This window comes from Mytilus trossulus, chromosome 9 (assembly GCF_036588685.1).
Source record: "Mytilus trossulus isolate FHL-02 chromosome 9, PNRI_Mtr1.1.1.hap1, whole genome shotgun sequence".
NCBI classification, from domain to species: domain Eukaryota; kingdom Metazoa; phylum Mollusca; class Bivalvia; order Mytilida; family Mytilidae; genus Mytilus; species Mytilus trossulus.
In genome coordinates this window covers 25720046-25736687 of record NC_086381.1, presented here as the reverse complement: position 1 = coordinate 25736687, position 16642 = coordinate 25720046, and the positions used below count along the sequence as shown (strand labels likewise).

Sequence of the window (16642 nt, the reverse complement as noted above, 5' to 3'; positions counted from 1 at the left end):
ATTTTACCTTAAGCTGTCCAATATTTTTAAGAAAGAGGAGGGGTATTATTAAAAATATTGCACAGCTAAAGGTAACATAATGGTTTTTGACAGGTAAATGATAGTCCAATGACTGAAATAAAGAACGGGTTAAACAATAAAATGACGTCACACCAATGTTTTAATACCCAATATGGTTCAAGGTATGAGTAGTCACAGGTAGGTTTATGATTGGTAACTTTTACTTTTGTCCTGTATTAACTTTCTTTCAGATAAAACATGTAAATGCCTCGACAACTGTATCTAAATTGAAAGTTCACATTCACAACTATTCGCGCATGTTAAAGTTAATTATTCTTGTAAGAATATCAAAGTTGTCTGATAAATAGGAAACAATCTATGCATTAATTATTTGGGAGCAGGAATTTCCGATGTTACGAATTCTCTACTGAATGTAGATAAAACAAAACAAATATTTTTGTTACCGTGTCAGTTCAAAATCGATCATGCCCGCTTGGTTAGTACCTATATCCACTGTAGCGATAATACACGGCGACTTATATCACAACCATTATGTTACCTATGAGAGCCGTGGTGTAGTGGTTAGTGCATCGGACTACTAACACAAAGGTTCCTGGTTCGATTCCCGTTCGGAATGAAAATTTCAGGAACTACTGTGGATTCATTAATATTCGTTGGATACCAATTTTCGTGGATTTCGTGGAAACATGGGAACCACGAATTCAAATGTTCAACGAAATACAAAATTTTAAAAGGAATGTATGCAAACTTTTCTCAAACAACGAATTTAAATATCCACGAATATGCAAGTTTTCCGCAATCCACAAAAATTGGTACCCACGAAAATAAATGAATCCACAGTAAATTTCCCCTTGACACCATTTGCGAGTATGGTCTTAAGGCAACGATGATAGTCCGACGGAAGGGGACGATACATGGCTGACCCGTGTTAAGAGAGAGCCATATCTCTTGCACTTTAAAGACACCCTTATAGATTTCGAAAAAGAGTAGGCTAATGCACCTACAAGGCAGCACTCGCACCCTCAAAGTGGAAAGGGATTAATATAAGTTGCAAAACTTGTTTCCCAATCCACTCTAAATAAATATGTTTAAAATTAAAAACCTTTTTTCTCATGTTTTGGCCCGTCTCCTTTTACACTTTTTCATTTGTTCGATAATGTAAGTTGTAAGTCTTGTTTTTGTTGCTTTCTATGTATTTATTTTTTTCAAAAGATTTATCCTCACCCGTCTTTGGTTATCAAATATATAGTTATCAAAAGTACAAGGATTATAATTTAATACACCAGACTCGCATTTCGTCTACATAAGACTTATCAGTGACGCTCGAATCTAAACAGTTATAAAGCCAAACCAGTATAGAGTTGAAGAGCATTGAAAACCCAAAATTCCAAAAATGTTGTGCCAAAATTTACCTCTGGTGTTGTTCCTAACATAATTTTTAGCTACAATCAAAATGCAAAAAAAATAAGGTGAATTGCTTCTAACGAATGATAGATCAGGCTACAATACAAGGCCCATACACAATATAAACCGCACCCTATGTACAAAGTGCAAATCTATAACTTGCTTCATGAACTAGGGGACTACAATAATTTTTATAAAGTTAATGTTTTTCGTCCTGAACATGCATACCATATTTGCAACTGACCTTTAAGCAACCAACAATAAATCAATTTATCAATTGAGGTTTCAATCTGTTGTTTTTATGTCTGGTATTATTGCTTGAATATGAATATGGGAAGCAGAATAAAGGAAGCCGTTACCACGTGTTATCTTTTAAACAAATCAATCGCGTGTCCGATTCGCCTTGTAGTGGTCGTTTTATGTTATAAAAGAAAATAAGAAATACTTTTTTTGCAAAAGGAAATCGAAAGACACAATTATGTTTCGGTAACATTAAAAAAAACACAGGAGGCATCACAACACACATAAACGAAAAAAGAGCGACACAATCTTGTAGAAAAAAAAACAGAAAAAGGGAGTATTCAAGTGGAACCATTTTGGAAAACAACAGTCTCTTGAAAATTCCGGTGTGCAAAGAAATTAAAACGATTGCACGCTGTTATCTCTTCATTTGTTCATATTAATTATATTTTTTAAACAAAATTGACTGCGGTGCACTCGATGTGATTCAACGTGAACTTGGCTTCATATGTCTTTTTTTCATTAACCTGGAAAGAAACAAAACCCAAGAAGAAACAAAGATTTAAAAAGAGCTAGCTACATTTTGAAATATGATACATATAAAACTTGCCATTATCATAATAAGCCGCTATTACTATATCCTCTTTGTAATCCATACTGAAATCGAATATATCTGATTACACATTTGATTTTAATCCAAAGTTTGAAACAACACAATCACTATTAACAATATCACTTTCTTCGTTTTTGCAATAAAAAATACTCTCATCGTCTTTATCCATCCATTTTAAAACAAAAAACGCATGTAAAGATATTCACAAACAAGATCTTATGTGTCCTAAGTACACGGATGCCCCACTCGCACTATCATTTTCCATGTTCAATGGACCGTGAAATTGGATAGAAAATCTAATTTGGCATTAAAATTAGAAAGATCATACCATATGGAACATTTGTACTAAATTCCAAGTTGTTAGGTCTTCAACTTCATCAAAAACTACCTTGACAAAAAACTTTAACCTGAAACTCACACTTTCGTTTTCTATGTTCAGTGGACCGTGAAATTGGGGTCAAAAGTCTAAATTGGCTTTAAAATTAGAAAGATCATATCATAAGCAACAAGTGTACTAAGTTTCATGTTGATTGGACTTTAGCTTCATCAAAAACTACCTTGACCAAAAACTTTAACCTGAAACTCTTACTTTAATTTTCTATGTTCAGTGGACCGTGAAATCGGGGTCAAATGTCTAATTTGGCTTTACAATTGTAAAGATTATATCATAAGCAACAAGTGTACTAAGTATCAAATTGATTGGACTTCAGCTTCATCAAAAACTACCTCGACCAAAAACTTTAACCTGGAGCGGGACGAACGAACAGAGGCACAGAACAGAAAACATAATGCCCCTCTACTATCGTAGGTGGGGCATAAAAATATACAGAGAAGTCCTTGCGCACGCGAAATCATGATACGCATATGCTGTGTCTTAATTTTCATGTAGCAATACATGTTGTTTACCTTCAGCTGAACTTTCTTTTTGTCCATTGTTTAAGTTGATCTACTGGTTAAAGGGACCAACATGAAGGATAGATTTTAATGTAAGGAAAGTGTATTCACAAAACAATTTTCACACTTGATGAAAATAAATCGTAACAAAAGATTGTATTTGCTTGCATTTTAAACTTTTTTAACCTGTTGAACAATGTTTTAAGTAAGACATAAGCCTCCAACAGTCCATTTTGTAATAAAATTAACAGGTTCGGCATGCGGCCTCAGACGTGTCCAATATTTTACAGAATGGACTGTTATAGGCTTATATCATGAGTGAAACTTACACAAAACACAACAATATGCTTAATTTCACTTATTGCCACTAACACACACAATGTGTATACAATATGGTCACTTGGTCTTCTTCCGACCGGCAGTAAAACACTTGCCAGATGGGCGTCCGTTTGGCTGTACGGATGGATCAAATTTGCAGCAACGTCCGATCAGAATTGGGACGTAAAATCCAATGCCTCATGTAAAGAGAGTGCAACGCTCTTTGCACGTTAAGAACCCTTGCAACAACTCTTTGAGGGGACCGTAGGTTACCTGTTGCATGGCATCACGTGACGCGGGTTTATAATAGCGAAAACTTATTTCTTTTTAAGTGGAGCCGTTGGACAGGCAACATGTTTAGCGAGGGAATACACACAATGTATTTCTTTTGTCATTGAAGGAAATTGACGTTTCGATCAAAGTTCACGAGCAGTGCATGCTTTGGATTTAATTAATCCGTTGTAACTTTAACACACGTTTTTCGATTATCTTCATGCAATGTACAGTTTTCAGCAGCAATTTGTAACACAGATTTGTATTATAATCTAGGAGAAGACATTTTGTTGTATGATTCCACAGAGATTTACAGAGCAAGCAAGTGATTTTTACGGCATTGCAATTTTTTTTCTCGACGAAAGGTTGATTTAAAAAGATTAAAAAAATGACGAATTTATACATGTTTGCCCTGCTGACTGCAAATTTTGAGGTCAGATGGACATGTAATTTCAGATTACAATCATGTGGTTTCTTTTCAAAAGAGGTGTTAATACAATACCAAAAACCAATTGTTCAGAGAACAGTTGAAGGTCTTTCCACCAGTAAGTATCTATTTTGATATAAACTTTGGTTTTAAATGTCAATTCCAGAGTCAAATGAAAGCTTAATGTACGCTGATTCCAACAATATATGGTTTCTATACAAACAGATACAAGTAAGGGAGATAATTACTTACTTCCTGTTTGCAAATTGGGTTTGGTTTGATAGTTTACTTAACACCGATTCCAAAAATATATGGTTCTATGTACTTTTACATAAATTTAAGACAAAAAATAGCTACTTCCGGTGTACAAAAGGTTGGGTTTTTCAAGTTCAAATGGCTTGCAACCTAATGCAAAAAGTCCTATGGCTTTATCATGTGTACATATGAAGTAAAAGCAAAGGTCAACGTGTAATTTTTAATATAAAAGGGGAGAAAACTCCAATTAAAATGTCCGTTCCCTTTCAACTCAACTTTCCCTGTTACGTCATGTTATAACTAACAATTCTGTAAAATATTTCATCGATATCTCATAAGATTTCTGAAAATTACTGATAACAAACCAAAATCAAAATTTTGAACATGACCTTGACCATTGACATTGACCTCATTTTCATTTTTATGGACCAGGGACCTCAAATCAAAAGAACCTTGGACTCCATTACTTATGTTTTTCAGTTAAAAATACATTAACCATATACATGTATTGTTGTCTGTTCTATGGTCGGGTTGTTGTCTCTTTGACACATTCCCCATTTCCATTCTCAATTTTATTTCACTTATATCAAATACAAAAGAGGAAATAACTCTCAAAAGGAATCTCTATGCGGTTCCTGTCAAAATAAAACAGACCATTCTGAGTATGTAACGAACAATTTGGAAAAATAAATTTGTCGGTGTCTGAAACAGTTGCGAAGCCTTAAAGATCACAAGAAAACAGTGCCTCAAAGTCATATTTGTATGTAGACCTTGGCCCTTGACCTAACATCTTGTTATGGGATAATCTCAGAAATCATTACACTTACAGAAGTTTTGAAAATGGAAAATGTTTGGGTCAAGAACTTTGTTACATTTTGACCGAAAAGATTTTACCTATCTGTTAGGAGCATATCCCCTGTTTTAGGTTTCTGAAAATGAAAAATCAGCTTTTACCTTAATACCAAAGGTCCTAGACCCATGGAGTCAGTTACAATGACATCGAGGTCTGATGACCTTGACAAAGGTAACATGGTCAAAAGTCAAGTTCATGTCCCAGATAGTGAATTATGTCTTTTGACCTAATTTTAAGGATTTTAGTGTGTTTTAAAGGTTGACCTTGACCTTTGACCTTACAAAGTTTTATTGGATATCTAAAAACGACTAATTATAGAAATAGTAAATAGTGAAAAAATTTTAGATGACTTAGGCGAAACTTTTCTACATTTCGACATATTCTTATATAATGACCCCCGTTAACGTGTTCTGAAAAGACTACATTTGCTTTAACCCTTGAACCAAAGGTTCTAGACCACTGTGGTCTTTGAAAATCGACATTGTGGACCAATGACCTTCACAAAGTTCACAAGGTCAAACGTAAACTTTTTTTTTCAAAAGGGAAAGACCTAACTGTATTTTTTTCTGCTTAATATTAGGTCTTTCAACCTTTTCGGTTGAAAGACCTATTGCTTTTGTTCTGATTTTTAGGTCTTTCAACCTTTTCTGTTGAAAGACCTATTGCTTTTGCTCTGATTATTAGGTCTTTCATCCTTTCGGTGGAAAGACCTATAGGTTTTGTTCTGATTATTATTATTTCTATATTTGTTTTCTTCGACCAACTTTTTTTTTCCTTCACTGTTTTTTTGTTTTGCAAGATGTCGCTTAAATATATGGTATATGATTTCGAACAATTAATACGCCTCTGAAACTGACACCGCGTAACAAAAAACTTTCCCTTGTCAGAGTTATCTACCCAACCACTGTTTAGCTTGTTATTTCTGAAACGTCGCAACCGTATAAAAAAACGACAAATTTATTTTACCAAATTGCTCGTTACATCCTCATGATGAATTGAAATATTTCGACCGAAGCTATCCAGACTCCATATGAGAGTTATCCCCCTTTTTGTATATGATATAAGCGATATGCATTTTAACTTGTAAACCATAAGTGATAGAGACCTAGGGTCTTTTGATTTAAGATCCTTGGTCCAAAACAAATACATATTAAGGAACTAGTGTTGATTTTAGATGTTTAGTCTATGACCTTGACATTGAGGTCAAGGTCACAGGTTAATTGGACGTTCTAGATTTTGACCTTTGCTCGACATTCATATTTATACATCATAAAGCCATAGAAACTGACAATTTCAACTGAATTTTAATATTTTCATATCAAAATAGATCCTTATTGGTTGAAAGACCTTCAATTGTTTTCTGAACAATTGGTTTTTTATTATTACTATTTTTATTTTTTTCTTCCGCCTAATTGTTTTCCTTTGCTGTTTTTTTGTTTCCTAAGATGTCGCTTAGAAATTAAGAATATGATATCGAACAGTTTATATGCTTTTGAAACCAACTCTGCTTAACCGAATACTTTCCCATATAAGAGTTATCTCCACAAACACTGTTTTTCTTGTTATCTCTAAAGCTTCGCAACCGTATAAGAAACCGGCAAAATTTATTTTTTCCAAATTGCTCTTTATATCCTCCGGATGTTCTGTTTTATTCCGGCCGAAGCCGTATAGAGATTCCATATGGGAGTTATTTCCCCTTTTGTATATGAAATTTTGAAATGTATTTTTTACTGGAAAACCATAAGTGATAGAGGTCTAGGGTCTTTTGATTTGAGATCTTTGGTCCAAAAAAATGAAAATGAGGTCAAGGTCAAAGGTCAAGGTCATGTGCAAAATTTTAATTTTGGCTTGTTATCTACTATTTACAGCAATCAAGTAAGATATCGACAAAATATTTTCACTCAATTGTTAGTTGCAACATGTCGTAACAAATAAATTTTAGTCGTAAGGGTATGTACACATTTAATGCAAGTTTTCCCCCTTTTTATATCTAATATTAGTTGTATGGTTATTTAACTCATTAACAATATAAGGTAGAGGCCTAGAGTCCTTTGATTTTAGGTTCATGGTTTATGACCTTGAAATTGAAGTCAAGGTCATAGGTTAATTGGACGTTCCAGATTTTGACCTTTGCTCGAAATTCATATTTATACATCATAAAGCCATAGAAACTGACTTATCAACTGAATTTTAATATTTTCACATCAAAATAGATCCTTATTGGTTGAAAGCTCTACAATTGTACTCTGAACAATTGTTTTTAAGTAATATTTTATTTCTTCCGCTTAATTTTCTTTCCTTCGCTGTTTTTTGTTTCTCAAGATGTCGCTTAGATATATGGTATATGATATCAAACAGTTAACATGCTTTTGAAACTGACATGGCGTAATCAAAAAAATTTCCATGTAAGAGTTATCCCGCCGAACACTGTTTATCTTGTTATTACTTATATGTCGCAACCGTATAAGAAACCGACAAATTTATTTAAACAAATTGCTCGTTATATCCTCAGGATGAATTGAATAATTTTAACAGAAGCTACCCGGAGCCTCCATATGAGAGTTATCCCCCCTTTTTTATATGATATAAGTGATGTGCATCTCTAACTGGTAAATCATAAGTAATAGAGACCTAGGGTCTCTTGATTTAAGATTCTTGATTAGGTCAAGGTCAAAGGTCAAGGTCATATTCTAAATTTGATTTTAGCTTATTTTCAGTCATTTTCATTAACTTTATAAGATATCGACAAATTATGTTTACTAAATTGTTAGTTGCAACATGTCGTAACTCATAAAATTTTGGTTGAAAGCGTGTGTTGTCAATAAATGGGAGTTTTCGCCCTTCTTATATTTAGAATTATGCGCAAAGTGATATTACTCATAAACCATACATATTAAGTAACTAGTGTCTTTTGATTTGATATTCTTAGTTTATGACCTTGAAATTGAAGTCAAGGTCATAGCTTAATTGGACGTTCTAGATTTTGACCTTTGTTCAAAATTCATATTTAGACATCATAAAGCCATAGGAACTGACATATCAACTGCATTTTTAATATTTTCACATCAAAATATATTGTGAGTGGTGGAAAGACCTTCAATTGTTCTCTGAAAAATTGTTTTTTAATTATTATTTAGGTTTTTCCTTTTTCAAAAGGGAAAGACATTACTGTATTTCTTCTGTTTATAATTAGGTGTTTCTTCTTTTTTGTGGAAAGACCTTTTGTTTTTCTTCTGATTATTTTTATTAGGTCTTTACACTTTTTTGTAAGAGTTATCTCCCCAAACACTGTTTTCTTTGTGTCCACAACTCCTTCACAACCGTAAAATATTACAACAAATTTATTTTACAAAATTGCTCGTTATATATCCTTCGCATGATTTGTCCTATTTTGACTAAAGCGAACGCTCCATATGAGAGCTATTTCCCCTTATGCATTTGATACAAGTGATATGCATTTATATCGTGTAAACCATAAGTGAAAGAGACCTCGGATCTTTTGATTTGAAGCCCTTGGTCCAAAAAATGAAAATTAGGTCAATGTCATAGGTCAAGGTCATATTCAAATTTTTTAATTTGGCTTATTTCCACTCATTTTCATAAACCGTATAAGATATCGTACGTAGGAGTAAATGTAAGTTTTCTCCCCTATTGTATTTAAAATAAGCGTAAGGTGTAAGAACTGATTAACCAAATATATTAAAGATCTATAGTCTTTTGATTTGAGGTCCTTGGTTTATGACCTTGAAATTGATCTCAAGGTCATAGCTTAATTTGACGTTCTAAATTTTGATCTTCGCTTTTACCTCACATGTATACATGATAAAGCCATGAGACTTTTGGCAAAAGGTATCAAAACAATTTAACCTTAAAAAAACAACCGGAAGTGACCTTTTGTAAACCGGAAGTAGCTATTGTTGGTTCTTAATTAATATAAAAGTATATAGAACGAGATATTTTTGGAATCAGTGTCAACTAAATATTTAAATATTATCGGAAGTAACATTTTTCAAACAGGAAGTAACAAATCATCTCCCTTATTTTAAAAAAAAGTATAGAAACATATATTTTTGGATTCAGCGTAAAATAAACTATCATTTAACGATTGAAATGATATTTTAAACTTAATTTTACAACTTTCATATTAAAACACATTGTTTTTGTGGAAAGACCTTCAATTGTTCTCTGAACAATTGGTTTTTAATTATTACTATTATTATTATTATTATTATTATTCTTTTTCCGCCAATTTTTGATGAAGTTATCCGCGTTAACCGTAAGACGTGTCGCTTTCATGTTCACACTTTGTATCGGTGTCTTAAATACGAAATATTTTGTTGGTTCGGAGTGATCCCTCCGTCCCAACACCGTAACCGTAATAGGTAGAAAAAAACGAAGGGTGAAATTTGTTCAGGACCAGACCCTGGTTGTTCGTTACATTTGGATTGAAAAGATTCAACGACTCATTGGCAGGGTTATGCCGCTATGAAAATATGTTTTGTAATTATTTATTTTTTTGATGATGAAACATGTGAAAATACATACTACAGTATTCGATACACATTATAAAAAATAAAGTTATACTTGATAGATCAATTAAGTCATAAGGATATAATAAGATATAAATATAAATATTACAAATGATTTTGTTAACTAATCAAATAAATTAAATAAAAGCTGCTTCCAACAAATGCCATTTCTGATCCATTTTTACTTTTTGTACAGGAGTTAAGAAACATACAGAGTATTTTTCTATATTAATCCAATGTATTAAATATTCTACCCCACCATATTTTGTGGGGGTATGTTCTTACATCTTTATTGTACATTTGTATATAAAATATTTGAGTAAAAACAAAATATGTTTAACTGTTTTACTGTTAACAAAATCCTTGGACACACCTAAAATGACTTCATTTGCACAGAAAGGCAGGAAAATGTTAATATTTTTTATCCAATCTATAACGGATAGCCAGAAATTTTGTGATACATTACATTCCCAAAAAATGGGGAAAATATTTATTTCAATTTCTGAACAAAAAGTACAAAGTTTCTTTTAATTGACATTTCAATAAAAATTAATTACATGGTATAATCCTATGAACAATTTTTTAATTGAAAGTTTTGCAAAAAAGAGTTTCTGGTTATAATGAAGGGCATGGAATAAATAGCATTCCAATCCTTAATCTGCATATTTAAATCTCTTTCCCATTTTTCACGGGAAGATAAAGATATCACTTTATTATCCTCCAAAAATAATGTATAGAAAAATTTACAAGATGTTTGTTCCTTTTTAACTTTATCAATTTATTTATTTTCAATAATTTCCAGTTTTGAACTACCTTCTATTATACTTTTCCATCTCTTAGGAATCGCACTTAAAATACCATAAAGTTATACAAAATTTATATCATACTTTTTTTTAAATTCATCATATGAAAATAATGTATTATTATCTGACATTGACATGAATATCAATTATATGGTCATTTTTATAAATTTTCTGTTTACAAAACTTTGAATTTTTCGAAAAACTAAGGATTTGCTTACCCCACGAGTAGATTACCTAAGCCGTATTTGGCACAATTTTTTGGAATTTTGGTTCCTCAACTTCGGATTTGTTTGGCTTTTTAACTGTTTTGATCTTAGCGTCACTGATAAGTCTTATGTTGACGAAACGCGCGTGTGGCGTATTTAATTATAATCCTGGTACCTTTGTTAACTATTTACACCACTGGGTCGATGCCACTGCTGGTGGACGTTTCATCCCCGAGGGTATCATCAGCCCAGTAGTTAGCACTTCGGTATTGACATAAATATCAATTATATGGCCATTTTTATGAATTTTCGGTTTACAAAACTTTGAATTTTTCGAAAAACTAGGGATTTTCTTACCCCAGGAGTAGATTACCTTAGTCGTATTTGGCACAACCTTTGGGCCTTCAATGCTCTTCAACTTTGTATTTGTTTGGCTGATGAGTCTTATGCAGACGAAATGTGCGTCTGACATATTAAATTATAATCCTGGTACCTTTGATAACTATAATCAGATCATTCATTCAGAATATAATATTTTCAATATATTTGAACCTCAAAATCATCTCGCCATCCATTTTCATGTTCGGATTCAGCCATATGGACTGGGTCAGAATAATAGTATTGTTTTCAGCTTTAATCTTATTTTTTAACTTGGAAAAATTTACCAGGATATCATGCCCAAATGGATTAACTTTTTCCGCTAAATAAACCTTCTTGACCTAAGTGTAAAATGTTGTCACCCCAAATTTTAGTATATAACTAAGTAGTAAGACTTTCCAAGGACAGTAATTTTGGGGATCTAATAATTTACACAGCCAAGACATTTTTACACTATAGCCAAAAAAAAAATATTAGAAATCTTAAGATCACCATTACAGTGTTCGGACATTATGACTGCCCTTTTCACTTTATCAGGTTAAACTTTCCATAAAAATTTAAAAAATATATTCTTAATCTCCCTCAAAACCCCTACTGGGGGGTTAGGAAGGACAGTCAGAACTAGAACCAGAATGGGAAGTGCTAAAGTTTAAATCAATACCACCTTTCCAATGTATGTTAGTTCTCTATAATCCGAAGTATTGAGTAATGCCGCTATGAAAATTAACCGGTGTTTGATGTCCACCAAAACTCAGAAACCGTAAGTCGTAGACACCTAAGGTCTTCACCAATCATCATCATTTCATGTGACTTTGAAAAATTTCTCAAGGTCAAATTGGAAGGTTGACCTTGACCTTTTACCTAACCCTTTATTATGAGATAATGTCAGAAACCTTACAAAATACAGAAGTGTTGAATAGTGGAAAATGTTTGGGTCAATGCTGCAAAACTTTGATACCTTTTATCCAAATAGATCTGACCTTTCTGTAAGGAGCATAACCCCTGTTTTAAGTTTCTGAAAAGTCCAAATCAGTTTTTACTTTAATTCCAAAGGTCCTAGACCCGTTGTGTCTTCAGCAATGACATTGTGGACTAATGACCTTGACAGGTTACGGTCATATCCCAGATAGCAAATTATGTGTTTTTTACCTTATTTAAAGGATTTTAGTGTGTTTTAAAGGTAAACCTTATAACTATTTTTTGGGATATCTCAAAAACGGTTAATCTTACAGAAATAGTAAATAATGAAAAATGTTAAGGTAACTGATTTGCAACTTTTTAATATTTTGACCGAAGAAATTTGCCATATTTAAAAGGCATCAACTCGGTTTACGGTTTTTGAAAAGACAAAATTTGCTTTAACTCTTAACCCATGAGGTCTTTGAAATTTACATTGTGGACCACCCAAAGGTCACAAGTTCAAAAGTCAAGGTCATGTTCTAAATATCGAATTTGTTGTCATATTTGTACAGTGGTATGTGTGTTTAAGAACTTTCAAATGCATTCTACGACTTTTGGGACATGTCTTTTACATTACGAAAATTACGACCTTTTAATTATTAGATCTTTCCACTTTTCCGTGGAAGGACCTATTGGTTTTCTTCTTCTTATTTTTTTTTTCTTCCTCCTAACTTTTTTTCCTTCGCTGTATTTTGTTCGCAATATGTTACTTAGATATTTGGAATATGATATCGAACAGTTTATACGATTTTGAAACTGACACCACCTAATAAATCTAATATTTTCCCATATTAGAGATATCTCCCCGAACACTGTTGTTCTTGTTATTTCTAAGGCTTCGCAACCGTTTACGTAACCGACAAATATATTTTTCCATATGGCTCGTTATATCCTCAGGATGTTCTGTTTTATTTTGACAGAAGCCGTATAGAGATTCCATATGAGAATTATTTCGCCTTTTGTATTTGATATAAGTGAAATGTATTTTTAATGGGAAAACCATAAGTGAAAGAGGCCTAGGGTTAAAAAACAACCAGAAGTGAACTTTTTTAAAACGGAAGTATCTATTTTTGTACTAAATTAATGTAAAAGTATATTGAACCATTTTATCTTAAGATTGGAAACAGATATGAAAGAAGAATTGAACATGTTTGCCTTTCATTCTAATTTCAACAAACCATATGTTGTCTCGTTTATTGGATTTAAGTTGAGAAAATAATTCAAATATGAATTTTATTACAATGTTGGAAACTATCATGGCCAAAGAGATTCATTTCGTGATATTCATTATACCCCTTTACAATTATATCACCTTTTCAATATTTTCATATTTGGATGGTTATTGTCGAATGTCTAGTCCGAACACTAATTTTGAATTTACTTCTGTATTAAAAAATAAGCTGGCTAATAACTGTATTTTTGATTGTGACACATTACTATCAGTACTTTAACAAGTTACTAGCAGGTATAAAACAGCGAGAAATTTGAAAATTTCGTACCTTTTGTATTTTGTCTTAGACAAGTATCTAATGTAAATATTGACTAGCTGTTATCCATTCATCACTTTATAATCAGGTCCACCAATCGACCGACATAAATAAAAGGATGTGACAAGGGAAAAGGGTACGGCCAAAACATGTATGAATACATGTAGGTGCGTAACTAAAAACATTCATTTTTTAAAGGTTGATGAAGAATTTTAAAAAATCAGACATTTTAAGAAGAGATTGTATTATCTTGATCACTTTGCCTTGACACTTGTTTTTTTTTTTACATTACCTGTTATGTTTATAATGAATATGCTGCTAGACATGCCGAGAATACTTCCGACCACTGCGAACACAGAAATAGCTGAAACGAGAATAGAAAATTATATTGTATGTAAGATATCACAATTAAATCAAACGTGTTTCACTCTTCAATGGCTTGATTGCAATACTAGTATATCAATGTGTTTATAAAACTACTAAGTCAACATAACGACGGAATGACGGGTAAAATATTTAACACCATTTTATTTAGAAATAAGTAAATGTTTTCAAATAGCAGAGGTTATCCCAATGGGCAAATAATCTCAATTTCAATGAAAACAATTTAAATAAAAGGACTCCGAGATTTAGGAACATTGGTTTACAATCGAATTTTCAACGATTATCACAGTTCCATGAGATAACTTAAAGTCGACCATATAGACGACAGAACCGGTTTGAACGAGGTTTGATGCGTCTTATTTCAATCTTGCTGCTGAAGAAAGCAACTTCTGTTGTTTTCAAAAAGTTTAATTCTGCATACATTTTTGATCATTAGAAAGATCTACCAAAAAATCGTATGTACTTTTATTTTGGAATGTTCCGTTTGTGACATTAATTTGTTTGGAGAGCTATGGTAGCCATTCAACTAATGTCTGACACTTCGGACTGTCGGGCCACTCCATCGATGGTTTCAACTGTATGGCAGATTTGATATATTTACTTATATGCTCACCGTTACGAGCAAAATTTAAAAATCCAAATATTTTCTCCCCTCACCCGGAAGAGAACGGTGGTTAGACGGATATATTCAGACAGAAAAAGATGAAATTTTAAGTAGTTTGAGCCGAAATTGCAAAATGAATATTACTACAGAAGAAGAAAAAGGCAATGCGAGAACTCTTTTACGATGAATGCATCGTGATACGACTTACCTTCTCACACCTATTATCTTAGAAAAATTCAGGCCTTCAACCCACGTCCGTCCGACACGATTCTTGTCTTTATAGATATCACCTCCCTCTAAACGAATATTCCACATGCATATGGCAATAATGCAAGTTAAGAAGTTTGGAATTCCCAACCAGTAAAATATACACCTACATGTTCTGAATGCCTGGTTAAAATTCTCACGATGGTACTAAAGAGCAACAACTTTACTTTTGAAGGGAATTATTATCTACAAGTTGATGGAACTGCTGTGGGTACCAAAATGGCTTCATCGTATGCTTACATATTTATGGGCAAATTAGAAGAACTATAGAAATACAAACGATGGATGGATGGATGGATGGAGATGGATGAATGGATGGATGGATGGATGGATGGATGGACTGATGATTAAATGGATGGATGGATGGATGGGATGAATGGATGGATGAATGGATGGATGAATGGATGGATGGATGGATGAATGGATGGATGAAGGGAGGGAGAGAGGGAGTTGTGTGTTATTCCTTACTTGCCTGTATGTGAACATGGTCTTTTTTCTGTATTGCCAATCCAAAAAACTACTCCAATAAATATTAGAATAAGAACCATTAGGAAGATGTTCTTCATAACTGAAATATAGAAAATATATCACTACTTCAGTGCAGGAAAAAACAGTTCAAAGATGTTAGCCTAGTCGATCTAGCTCTAAAATCACTCAACCTCCAACTAATTGCAACACAAGCTTTTTTTAGTGAAAATTATAATATAGACTTGTACTAACAACATACTAAAACTATACATTGATATGATTTGCGGAAAAGGTTATTTTGGGTGAAATATGTGGTTTTTAGAGAAAAAAAATTCTGAAAACTGGAAAAGAAGAAAAATTATTATTTATTGATGCATTTTTAGACCCAAAGCTTGTGGAAGACATGAAACCTTATCTTGATAGACTATAAAATAGTCCATTAGCTATTATCATTCATATTGAAGTAATTTTGAGGTGAAATGGGTGATTTTTAGTGAAAAACGTTGAAAACTGGAAACGAAGAAAATCTCTGTTGTTAATGGTTAATAAAGGCTAGAGGTTCCTGACTTGGGATAAGTGTAATAATGTGACTGAGAGAAAAACATGTTGTGTGAGAACTCAACCCTCCCATAGCTTCTCTAGACAATGTAGAATAAATAAACACACAGTAAAACTCCGTTTTAAAGAAGTGCATTTTGTGGAAGTTTGAACCTATTATCTTATATAACTGTTATGTATTTATAGTAATTAAACATGTAGGTATAATAAACCAAAAATTATAATTGTGATAAAAAATAACTGTGAATCAGTTTGGTTCCTGCCTGATTTTGTCACGTTAATTGCTGAAAGAGATATGTTCCTAGCGTCATTGCATCGTCATTGATTGTAGTACTAGTCCTTTTATGTGTTTTTTTTTCTTCATCAGCTGTTTTTTCAACATTTGAATTGCATAAAGTCACAGCTCACTAATTTTACCTAGTAAGCTCTATCAATATCCAGGTTTAATTTCATATATGTAAACTTTTTAATTTTTTGGAACATACAATAGTTCACTGAATCAGCATGCAATGTAGAAATTGTTTAAGGCAATTTCAAGAGAAGCTTTGTCAAAATGATTATAATTTTACCTCAAGAGCTTTTAAGATAGCAATTGTACCAAAGTTGTCAAATTTTAGATTTTGAAAATGAGATAAGCCGACTGTTGAATGATTTGATGGGATCACTTCCTGGAGGAAGTGTTAATAGTAACAGCGCATTG

General features: G+C 32.6%; 1 protein-coding gene and 1 long non-coding RNA gene across 2 annotated transcripts in view; both read right to left on the bottom strand.

The window, feature by feature from the left end:
- The window catches only part of LOC134683740 (uncharacterized), a 29092-nt gene extending 15070 nt beyond the window's left edge, over positions 1-14022 (bottom strand). The window contains exon 1 of the long non-coding RNA XR_010101077.1: positions 13954-14022. This is a non-coding gene — a long non-coding RNA (uncharacterized LOC134683740). The remainder of the gene's footprint in view (positions 1-13953) is intronic.
- Positions 14023-15380: 1358 nt separating this feature from the next.
- Positions 15381-16642, bottom strand: part of LOC134684425 (uncharacterized) — a 45893-nt gene continuing 44631 nt past the window's right edge. The window contains exon 7 of the mRNA XM_063543709.1: positions 15381-15484. Within this exon, the coding sequence (XP_063399779.1) occupies positions 15381-15484 (104 nt within the window). The remainder of the gene's footprint in view (positions 15485-16642) is intronic.